The 11,789-nt window shown below is 49.1% G+C and overlaps 1 protein-coding gene across 6 annotated transcripts; it reads right to left on the reverse strand.

The window, feature by feature from the left end:
- Positions 1-1,933: 1,933 nt before the first annotated feature.
- On the reverse strand, positions 1,934-11,789 carry LOC116942665 (uncharacterized). 6 transcript variants are annotated; one of them, XM_076068076.1, is made up of 4 exons: positions 10,845-11,739; positions 9,451-9,550; positions 6,149-6,651; positions 1,934-4,967 (listed from the first exon to the last, which is right to left on the reverse strand). In XM_076068076.1, the coding sequence occupies exons 3-4, from the start codon at positions 6,648-6,650 to the stop codon at positions 3,991-3,993; spliced, it is 1,479 nt and encodes a 492-aa protein (XP_075924191.1). In that variant the 5' UTR covers position 6,651; positions 9,451-9,550; positions 10,845-11,739; the 3' UTR covers positions 1,934-3,990. The 6 variants fall into 6 exon arrangements, with proteins under 6 accessions (XP_075924191.1, XP_032810756.2, XP_075924121.1 ...); XM_032954887.2 differs by adding an exon at positions 5,337-5,374 and having other exon boundaries at positions 4,841-4,967; positions 6,149-9,550; positions 10,845-11,789; XM_032954865.2 differs by having other exon boundaries at positions 1,934-4,964; positions 6,149-9,550; positions 10,845-11,744.

Raw genomic sequence — 11,789 nt, forward strand, 5'->3', positions numbered from 1 at the left:
CAACAGCGAGTCCGGACTTTGACATGCAGGACTCGTGGGTCAGGCATCCCGGGGGTACAGTTGGGAACCAGATGGGGACACCCCAGGGCCCCCGGTGGGGGGGGATTGCGCAACAATCCAGGTCCATAGAGAAGGTTCCAAATGGTGGGCGTGGCCAGGAGCGGGGTGACTCTGGGAGCCCCATAAAAGCCGGACCCCCAGAGCGGCTGAGCTCAGTTCGCCTCAAGCTGAAGAACCCGAAGCCGCCTGAAGATAGGACCCTGGACCCCAAGCCCCGACGTCCTTCTAAGGGCCGGGGTTCAGTGAGGCCAGTGGTCAATAGGCTAGGACCCTGAGGATCCCTCAACCCGACGTCCTTCTATGGGCCGGGTCTGGATGGGCCAGGGTCGGGCCTCATACCTTGGCTGGGTCGAGTCAGCCTCCCCTAGGTCCAGCTAGCCGGAGGTCTAGGATACACTAGCCCAGACATGGGCAAAGTTACGCCCGTTGGGCTTTTTAATCCGGTTCGCCGAACTTGTCCAAATATTATGATTGAATTAATTTTTTCCTTTCTGCTGTAATGCCCCCATTTCCCCATTAGATGGCGCACGTTGACCGGGAGTGAAAGTGATGAAGTGTTGCTGCAGCGAGGTTGGAGCCAAAGCTCGGACACACAGCCTGCGTGGCTGTTCTAACCTGTTAATGTAGATAATAAAGAAGTTCAAGTGAGGTCATTGGTTTAGGCGCAGGCCTCAGATGTTTTCATGATGTTTGATTAGTCACGTTACGACATGTTTTTGTATTGTTCATGTTTGTGCTATTTGTTAAATTGCCTTGCAAATAAATGCTTTGCTACCTGTTAAAGGCCAAATCCTTTCACGTAATGATTTTTAACACGTCATTTTTATTAGTTCACACAAACACTCCATCAATCTGTTCCTGGCCCGGCCCCTCTGTCAAATTTTAGAACCCATTGTGACCCGCGAGTCAAAAAATTTGCCCACCCCTGCGCTAGCCAGAGGGCTTCAAGAGCAGTTAGCCCCAGTGGCTAGGATACGTTAGCCCGGAGGCTGTACCTCCTTATAGGTTGTGGGTGGAAGGGGCCATTACCCCTTCGTGTTAGGGACCTAGAAATTGTGTTATTGTTACGTCGTATAATAAACGTGTTACCTCCTACGAAGACTCCGTCTCCATACAAAGGCAGGTAGGAGGAGGGTAAGTAGAGAGAGTGAGACGTCTACTAGTGGGGGGAGCCAGGTAGAAGTGAGGTATGTAGAGAGAGTGAGACGTCTACTAGTGGGGGGAGCCAAGAAGGAGGAGGGTAAGTAGAGAGAGTGAGACGTCTACTAGTGGGGGGAGCCAGGTAGAGGGTAAGTAGAGAGAGTGAGACGTCTACTAGTGGGGGGAGCCAAGAAGGAGGAGGGTAAGTAGAGAGAGTGAGACGTCTACTAGTGGGGGGAGCCAGGTAGGAGGGGGGTAAGTAGAGAGAGTGAGACGTCTACTAGTGGGGCGAGCCAGGTAGAAGGAGGAAAGCCAGGTAAAAGGGAGAGGCCCGGGCTAAGGGGATAAAAGGTGAACCTGGATGGAAGGGGAGGGGTCAGCAAGAAAGGGGAGTGAGAGAGAGGAGCCAGGGAGCAGGGAGAAGGACCCCTGGGCCAGAGAGACAAAGGAGGCTACGGGTGGATGAGTACGGGGTAGCCTGGACGAAGGTCGAGGGAGTCGGGAGAGAGGGCTAAGAGACAGGGAGTAGTGGGTACTCGCGACGGAACGAAGAGTGTTTGATGTTGGTGTGAATAAACGGCAAGCAGCCCTGAATATTCGACCTGGTCTCCGTCTGAGTCTGCAATCCCACCGGGCATCCTGAAGCACGACTCTACACGTGGATTGGATAGTTACAGTATTCATTAAGCAAGCATCTCGCGTTACTCAGAGGCAATACACATCAAGCGGTTAATCCAGACATTAACTTTAATCACAGTACAGTACTCCCTGCTCAAAAGTACAAAATGTATTTTTTTATGTTTTCACATTTTATTGCCCAATTACATCCCTGGCCCATGTCTCTCTTTCAAAAGACACTGCACGGCAACACCAAGAGGAATATAAACTTGATGGAAACAGTAACCCCAAACCCAATACACCACCACTGCGTCACTTCCCCGTCCACCCTCACTGTTTTCTGCCTTCTAATGAAAATTTGTTATTTGCTCAGTGTGAGAGGAAAACAATTGGAATGGGACATTTTGTCCCGAGAACGAAAACTCACGTGGGGTTCTCACTCATTATCTGGGAATGCCCCAATCACCTGGAATGCCATCGCTTCCAAAAATGTCTTGGTTACTCTCCCATCTCAATCACAATTTGATGCCGAGCTATCGATTCATAACCATACTTGCAGCTACATTCAACATCATTATATCCTTGCCTGCTTTTATGGCAGTACAACAGTCACCCTATATATGTGTAAGGTTTCTGTAACTTAATAGTAATTGCACCACGATCAGTCTAAAACTAATCGATTTTATTCTTGACTTTGATACGATACTTATTGTGGTGGGTAATTGTTGTGCGTTATACGCCGGCCACCACTTTGGTTGAGCTGGTACTCCAGCCAGAGACCACCAGGGGGCAACAGCGAGTCCGGACTGTGACATGCAGGACTCGTGGGTCAGGCATCCCGGGGGGACAGTTGGGAACCAGAGGGGGGCACCCCAGGGCCCCCGGTGGGGGGCGGGGGGATTGCGCAACAATCCAGGTCCCTCGAGGTTCCAAATGATGGGCGTGGCCAGGGGCGGGGTGACTCTGGGAGCCCCATAAAAGCCGGACCCCCAGAGCGGCTGAGCTCAGTTCGCCTCAAGCTGAAGAACCCGAAGCCGCCTGAAGATAGGACCCTGGACCCCAAGCCCTGACGTCCTTCTAAGGGCCGGGGCTCAGTGAGGCCAGTGGTCAATAGGCTAGGACCCTGAGGATCCCTCAACCCGACGTCCTTCTAAGGGCCGGATCTGGATGGGCCAGGGTCGGGCCTCGTACCTTGGCTGGGTCGAGTCAGCCTCCCCTAGGTCCAGCTAGCCGGAGGTCTAGGATACACTAGCCCAGACATGGGCAAAGTACGGCCCATTGGGCTTTTTAATCCGGCCCGCCGAACTTGTCCAAATATTATTAAATTATATTTTTCCTTTCTGCTGTAATGCCCCCATTTCCCCATTAGATGGCGCACTTTGACCGGCAGTGAAAGTGATGAAGTGTTGCTGCAGCGAGGTTTGAGCCAAAGCTCGGACACACAGCCTGCGTGGCTGTTCTAACCTGTTAATGTAGATAATAAAGAAGTTCCAGTGAGGTCATTGGTTTGGGCGCAGGCCTCAGATGTTTTCATGATGTTTGATCAGTCACGTTACGACATGTTTTTTTATTGTTCATGTTCGTGCAATTTGTTAAATTGCCTTGCAAATAAATGCGTAGTTAAAGGCCAAATCCTTTCATGTAATGATTTTTACACGTCATTTATATTAGTTCACACAAACACTCCATCCATTCCTGGCCCGGCCCCTCTGTCAAATTTTAGAACCCATTGTGGCCCGCGAGTCAAAGAATTTGCGCACCCCTACGCTAGCCAGAGGGCTTCAAGAGCAGTTAGCCCCAGTGGCTAGGATACGTTAGCCCGGAGGCTGTACCTCCTTAGGTTGTGGGTGGAAGGGGCCATTACCCCTTCGTGTTAGGGACCTAGAAATTGTGTTATTGTTACGTCGTATAATAAACGTGTTGCCTCCTACGAAGACTCCGTCTCCATACAAACCCACAACACATATTTGCCTCATCAGTGTAACTCTATTTTACTTTCGTGAATTTGGTGACCCAGATCACTTGCAAATTGAAACACCACTGGTCTCGAGTTCTCAAATGGTTAATTAAACAAACTTGACTTAACTCGGTCCAACTTTACCAATTTCCCTACAAGCCCACGAACCTCTGGAGTCCTCGGCCCAATATGTCATGCAGCATCAAATACAATCTTTATTCCTTCGGCCTCATATCCATACCCCCCACGTGCATTTTTTTCCTGTGCTTCCGTAGATAATCAGGTTGAGCGAAGGCTTTGTTACATACGCCGCACTGATACTTCTTCCCCTCCGTATGCAAGAAGCAGTGGGCCTTGAGCGCCGCCGCGAGCGAGAACGCCTTGCCGCACGCCTCGCACCTGTACGGCTTCTCTCCCGTGTGCACCAGCTGGTGACGCTTGAGCGTGGTGGCGCGCGAAAAGGACTGGCCGCACACCTTGCACTCGTGTGGCTTCTCGCCCGTGTGCACGCTTCGGTGGTCCTTTAGGTGGTCGGCACGCAGGAAGGCCTGCTCGCAAACGTTGCATCGGTGAAGATTCTCGCCCGTGTGTATGCGCTTGTGATCCTTTAATTGAAAGGCACTCGTGTAGGCCCTGCTGCAAATGCCGCACTGGAAGGACCTCTCCCTCGCGTGATTAAATGTGTGATGCTTCTGCTGGACATCCTGCGAGATCGATCCGTCATCAGATTCATTCAGCCACCATTGGTCATTCGTGTGCATCTTCGAACGGTGCCCGATGTCTCTGCAGCTGCGTATCGTTTGGCCGTACGCATAGCGGCCACGGGCGTTCACTCCCACGCGCATACGCTGGTGGCGCTTGAGAGTGCCGCTCTGTGAAAAGCTCTGTCCGAATCGATCACAGTGATGCAGCATTGCCCCAAGCTCCGAACTATGTTCGATGTTTGGCTGCTCCACATTCAAGCTCACAGTACTGTGATGTGCTGAGCCTATTACTGACAGTGGCAGGGTTGTACACTCGGTACCAGGAACAGCATCTGCTCCTTTCCTCTTCACTTTGGCTGTTGCCTCATGCTGCAGCAATGAAGACGGGTCAGGCTCAGCAGCTGTGGTGAGGCTCACTTTCTCGGAGTGCAGCGAGGTCACAGTTTGAATGGCGATTCCAAAATCCTCCTCAGAAACTCCTTCCCCTACTGACCAAAAGACATTGTAAAGATACATTACCCATATTAATTGTCCATTCATTACATGGTCACCTGGTAATTAAGGATAATTTATGGAAAATGCACACAAATCGCACTTGTACAAATGTGGTGCATTGAAGTTTAAGAAGCGTCACTGTTTACTCATGACAAAGCAAAAACCCAAATATCACGTTTGACTTATCTGATCTCACCTAAATGTATTACCATCCTCCCCCATTGATTTGCAGCAACTCCTTGATTCCGTGGATCCCTTACATCTGGTTCTATCGACACTGTAACTCACAACAGATAATTCCATCTTGTGACCGACTTTGCGCCTCACTGTCACGGGCCTCCCACTTTAATCCGATGACTCACTTGGGTGGGGATGAAGATGGATTCTGTGGAAGGAGTATCTGAACGAAATAAACAAAAGCACCTTCAGCACACACTTAAGATTCATAATACGGGTTTTTTGGGTTAGATCGCGGAAGTATAAATGTGTCGTAACCCTCCACCACCCAACACAGCCAGTAAGTATTCTTTGGGTCTTTCAGTAAAGTCACTTAGATAGGTTCATAGAAAATAACAAATAACAAAAAACGATCTACGTGACTTTACCGAAAGACCCAAAGAATATGAATTCCTACAGTAACGAAAGCTTTAAGTCAAGATTTACAGCCAGTAAGGCTTGTCACGTAAACAACACGCCAATTAGTTACAGTAAAACCTTGGATTGCGAGTAACTTGGTCTGCGAGTGTTTTGCAAGACGAGCAGAAATTTTAAATAAATATTAATTTGATAAACGAGCGAGGTCTTGCAATACGAGTAGTGTACGTATACGCTTTGTCTGCCGAGCGTCACGTGATCACAACTGATGTACGAGTGCTTTGATATACGAGTGCTTTGGATTACAAACACGTTTCCAGAACGAATTATGCTCGCAATCCAAGGTTTGACTGTACTACTTCAACCCACCGGTGTGTTGGAGAGTAAATCCTAACCAGTGGGCTGAAGTAGTAACTATCTGGCTGTGTCGGGTGGTGGAGGGTTACGACACATTTATACTTACGGGATCTAACCCAAAAATATTTATGAATAATATTGGTCATGAAAGCCTACGTGTTAAACTGACACACATAAGACATCATGTGAATGGCAACTCTATAAGATATGTATTTTTTTTTACCACATTCCGAGAGGTGTTCCTCTTCCACTTTCATCACAATCTCAGGACTGCCTTCATTGGCAGGTGGAATTGAGCCCTCAGTGTACATCCGAGAGCCGTCCATGGCTCCCAGCCTGTCTGCAGACAGCAGCAGCTCCCGGCTCAAGCTCCTGAACAGCATGAGCAGCACGTCCACCAGGCCTCCCAGCATTATGTTGCCAGGGGAGGAAGCGGCGTCGTCCCAGGGTGGTGTCCCAGCGTCGTGGGGCTCGGCGCCCCGCAGGGCCTTCACCACCTGCCGCAGCACGGCGTAGAAGCCGAAGGGTAGGCGGTCGCGCGCCGTGGCCAGCAGCTCGGCCCGCACGAGGCCGTCCCCGACGCAGGCGCGCAGGACCCCGTAGTCCCGGATGCCCAGCTCGGAGTCCATGGCCCGGGCCACCTCCGCGTTCACGCCCTGCGCCTGCAGCCACGCCGGGAAGTTCCCGCTCGGCTCCAGGATTGGGGCGGCCACCACACATGCCATTCTGATGGACATTCAAAGTAGACATAGCCTTCGAAGCAATACAAAAATGCACAAGATACAATTGTGTTGACCTGATGCAAACTTGCCTGGCAAAACCTTAGTGGGCATTATTTTATTTGTTTTATTTGTTCCTGCAACAATAACACAATGGCCAATTCTCGAGCTCTTCTGATGGAAATCCTAGACCCGCAAACCTCGGGGCAAGTGTTAAAGAAGTGGGTTTCTTCTCTATTTTTCAGAAGCAGACATCTCAGGCCAATTGTGGCGCGTATCTCTTTTCCACTGCATAACTCAGGGCCCACTGGGGCCATGTTGAGCCAACTCGGTGCAGCTCAGGGGCCAGATTGTTTTTCCACTGCAGAAGCCGACCCACGCCGCTGTTATCACATGTAATGAATGAGTAGAGATACGTGATCCTTATGACGGTACCCCTGGGTACCAAATAATACAAAATGGCCGAGGCAATTAAATATTTTATTTCCGGGACACTTTTTTTCCAGGGGTGTACTTGACTCCGCGACTGGGGTACCAATCAATCCGCAATCAGTGCTACTCCGCGATGTCGAAACACAGCAAGGACGATTGCGCTGAAACCCTGAACGCTCGCATGCACCATAGTGCATCGTGTACAGGTCGTCGAGATGAGTCAATTGCCGCATCGCCGACCATCACCAGACCAAAAATGACTGCATCACGGAGATTATGCGAGAGCCGGGGTATTATGGTACCCCGGGGTACCGCCATAAGGTTCACGTGTCCATGGCGCAGTGACACTTTGTCTTCACGAATTGAGGTGTCTGGTGAGGCCAGCATATCATGGTTTGGTTTTAGTTTCGCAAAAGCCAGTGGAAAAACCGCCTCCGCTGGTGCAGATTTGCCGGCAGAAAAGGGGTCTAGGAAGACGCGTGGTGACACACCCCTGGCGCTTTGAAGGCAGGATCGATGGATTAGATGGACATCCTGTCGGCTTCCAAATTCTGATCCTATTTTCAAGTTGATGGGAATATTTAGAAGACGTTTACATCTTTATGTCCTGCTTATTTTCAAAACATATTTTATTCGATTCTCTTCCAAGGCGTCTGACCAGCATAGAAGTGTAGGCAAAAGTACCCTCTAGAGGGGTTCCCTGGAGGAGTGTCCACTAAAGCTCCCTCTAGTGGAGGACCTTCCACTAGCAGACAGAGTGAGCAAACCATTTCAATTTTTTCATATACTGCAGAGCACTTTTCGATTTAAAGCTTTCGTGACTGCAGGGATTCATATTCTTGGTTCAACACAATGTCTGTGACTGCATCACAGACATTGTGTTTTTCACACCTGATGATTGCTTGTGTTGCAATCGAAACGTCGTGAGAATTTTACTGTTTATTTGTATTATTTTATTATTTCCCCTTCTACGTGACTTTACCGAAAGAACCAAGAATATGCAGAGCACTTATCCGCAAACGTTTCATGCGAATCCGGAAAACCTATTTGAGTTTACGACCGGTCCAGCTATCACTGGCCCCTGACGCAAGCCGTGGCCAGGAATTCAAATACATTCGGCGGGTTCATACCGTAGTGCCAATCACGTTGTCGCATCTCCCCCATACACTTCCGTCCTTCTGGTGCCATTCCATTGCTGGATGAGAGGCTACCCACGCCGTGCCAGGTTACAGGGCTGTTACTTGACCATACTTCTCCAAGCTGGTCAGTGCGAGTTGGTGAAAACAAAGAGCATAGGCGTGGGAGCACAGCACAATGGATTTTTTTTGCTGTACTGCCCTCCATCCTCTACCCACCGCCTCTATGAGCGGTAGTGATTCGGCCAGCGCGCTGCGCTGCGAACCCGGAGACCCGAGTTCAATTTCCGCTCATGACCAACGCCATTGACGATTATCTGAACCGGTCCTGCGCTTTCCCTAGGTCGACTAAGCTTCAAATGAGTACCCGGTGCGATGTGTAAACATCGCCTCTGGGGGAGACAAAGGCGGCCGGGCGTAGTGCTGGCCACCCCACCCCCTTTTGTGTGCCGTGCTGGCCTTTCATAGGTGCTCGCTAACAGCTCTTGCCCCACCAGTCTATGTGCTCACCCACTCAAGCACGACCCAGGCTAAAACTCTGCTTAGCTTCTGAGATCTGCTGATTTGTGGTCACAGGCGCTTGTAAGCAAGCACGCACAATATAGTTGATGTGCGCGATGGTGGGGGGGGGGTACTATTGTTGATGGTCGTCGTAGCATGATGACATTTGTATATGGACGGTGTAGACCAGGGGTGGGGAACGTCCGGCCCGCGGGCCGTATGAGGCCCACGAAATCATTTGGTGTGACCCTGCCAAGGCAACCGTAGGTGGGACTCGAAATTCAATAAATCTAGGAGAGCAAACCTGGAAAAGCAGTTGCGAGTAGCAACATCATCAATACCAGCTAACATCATCAATACCAGCTAACATCATTTAAAACCAGCTAACATCATCACACACCTCACCAAAGAGAAGCAGTACAAGCCATCGCGTTAGGGGTGAGTTAATTAAATGTTTGACGAAATATAACGGGCGAATTTTTAAGTTGATAATTTTGTAATGGCCCGCGAATGATGTTATAATTATCCAAATGGCCCTTGGCAGAAAAAAGGTTCCCCACCCCTGGCACTGTAGATAATTATGATACAAATGCGCGAAGAATTGGAAAGAATCAAAAGTGCAGCGCCGCAATCGCTTGCTCCGCGCCACTAGCGACAGATATTACCCCAACATTTCGAGGCAGCTCTAGCGCCCTCCTCTCAGGCGGTGTGTTGGCCTACTCTTCCACAGTGCCTACCTTAACACGTTCCTGCGGAGGGGGCTGGTAGGTACGTTGGTTGCTCGGTCAGTGCCCAGGGACAACGGCGGCAGGTGGTGTATTCCGCAAATATGCCCGACTGTGAGGGCGGGCACAAGCCGGCGTGAGTAGGTTAAACATTGAGTTTTATAAGGGCACCACGGGGTGACCAGCCCCTCCCCACCCAGCCCCACCCCACCCAGCCCCTCCCATTTTTGGATGCACGACGGACGAACACAATAATCCCCTGTGGGCTGGTGTAACCAGGAGGTTCCTACCAGTAAGAGGCAGCTCTAGCGCCCTCCTCTCAGGTGGTGTGTTGGCCTACTCTTCCACAGTGCCTACCTTATTAAGAGACCAATTCAGACCTTGTTGGTCACCCCATGTCCCTCATAAATCTCAACGTTCATCCTGCAAAGTCCCATCACAAGGGAGAAGCACAAAATAGACCAAAAATATGCTACTAAACAAAATGGTGTTTATGTACTAATTTTGATCATTGGTGTCAATGATGCTACATATCATGCTACCGTCTGTGATCTTACAGCATGCTGATCCTGCTTGCTTGATATGTGGATGCACATACTTATATTGTAAATATACAACAATAAACACGGAAAACTATGAAGGGTTAAACTACTTTTGTGTTTGGCCGTTTGATTCTTTTTTTTTTCTGCCCGTATTGAAACGGCTGTACGCCCGTATGAACCTGAAAACTCGATTTTCCTGTACAAGAATACGGGGTAAACCGTGTGGGTTAACAGGTATGGTGTTGTGTATAGTGATGTAGTGTATAGTAACGTAGTATATAGTGTAGTGTATAGTTTAACATGTAGGCTTTCGCGACCAATATTATTCATAATAAAGGTTTTTGGGTTAGATCGCGTTTATTTATAAATGTGTCGTAACCCTCCACCACCCGACACGGCCAATCAGCAAACTGTAAATGTGGATTCACTCTTCAACACACCGGTGGGCTAAAGTAGTGAATTGTCTTTTGTCAACGTGACACTTTTTTGCTGATTGGCCGTGTCGGGTGGTGGAGGGTTACGACACATTTATAAATAAACGCGATCTAACCCAAAAAACCTTTATTATGAGTGTAGTGTATAGCATACCTGTGCCTACCCTATTACACACCAATTCAGACCTTGTTGATCACCCCGTGTCCCATAAAAATCTCAACGTTCATCCTACAAAGTCCCATCACAAGGGAGAAACACAAACAAACAAAAAATGTTTGCCCGTATTGAAACGGCTGTACGCCCGCATGGACCTGAACACTCAAATGTCCCCTGGACAAGAATTCGGGTAAAACCTTATAGGGTTGACAGGTATTGCCCGACGTTGACCGGACGTCTCGAAAGCTATGACAGATGTTAAAACGCACTCGCCTTGGGGAGGAATAAAGTCTTCACTTTAAACAAAAAAAAACAGAGGAGCGCTGGGTAGAGGGCGTGAGGCATGGGCCACGTTGGTGAAGCAACAATAACAGCAGCAGCTGTTGTTGTTGATGGAGGCGACCAACGTGCTCCTCGCAGTTCGCCGATTCGAAGGGTTAGGGACCGCGGCGATGTTGAACTCAGCCAGTTGAACGCGAAGTCTACAGTATTAGGGCTTTCTTGACCAACATTATCCAAAGGAGGGGGGTGGGATTTTTTTTCGGGGTTAGATGGCGTAAATGTGTGTCGTAAAAACCAATTAGGAAGGTTTTTTTTGTCACAATTCTCGTAACGTTTTCCACAATCTCTGGCTGTCGCCTGATGAGGCTGGTTGTAAACACCGGTTAAAACGTCGTGCTAGAATGGTAAATGTTGTGGCTTTTGCTCTCCAACACACAACCGACCGGTGTGCTGTAGCAGTAACGAATTGGCACGTTTCGTTTACGTGACAAACCCTGCCTAAATTGTCCGTGTCGGGTGCTTGGCGGCGGGTTTAACGACACATTTGTAACTGCGTGATCTAACCCAAACAAAAAAAACACCACTGTGGATTGAACACCGAGTTGACTTGTTTTTAACGTGTCAAGTCAACAGACCCGGGGGATAAGGAATCCCCAGTTGCAAAGTGTGACCAGAGGCGGTCACCAAAGTTCCAAATACAAAAACAAGTACAGCGATGAAGCAAATATAAATAAGGAGCAAAAGCAATGGTGGTCACGTAAAAAAAGTATTGCACGAATATAAACCTACGTTGAAAACATTGCTGCTATTATTATAGCCAGATCCCCCAAAGTCCGTAAAAATAAAAAAACAGTAGTCACGTAGGTAAAATAAAATAAATTAAAATAAAAGACAATTAAATCACGACGTTTCGGAGGCAACACAAGCTTCCGTCTT

Source organism: Petromyzon marinus, chromosome 1, assembly GCF_048934315.1.
Source record: "Petromyzon marinus isolate PM22_M1 ecotype Great Lakes invasive population chromosome 1, UKy_Petmar_22M1.pri1.0, whole genome shotgun sequence".
Taxonomy (NCBI): domain Eukaryota; kingdom Metazoa; phylum Chordata; class Hyperoartia; order Petromyzontiformes; family Petromyzontidae; genus Petromyzon; species Petromyzon marinus.

Coding starts and splice junctions, on each gene's coding strand:
- LOC116942665 (XM_076068006.1), bottom strand. CDS start 6,662: ATGTCCATCAGAATGGCATGTGTGGTGGCCGCCCCAATCCTGGAGCCG. Junction 4,968..6,148: donor GGAACACCTCTCGGAATGTG/GTAAAAAAAAAT, acceptor TCTTTTGGTCAG/TAGGGGAAGGAGTTTCTGAG.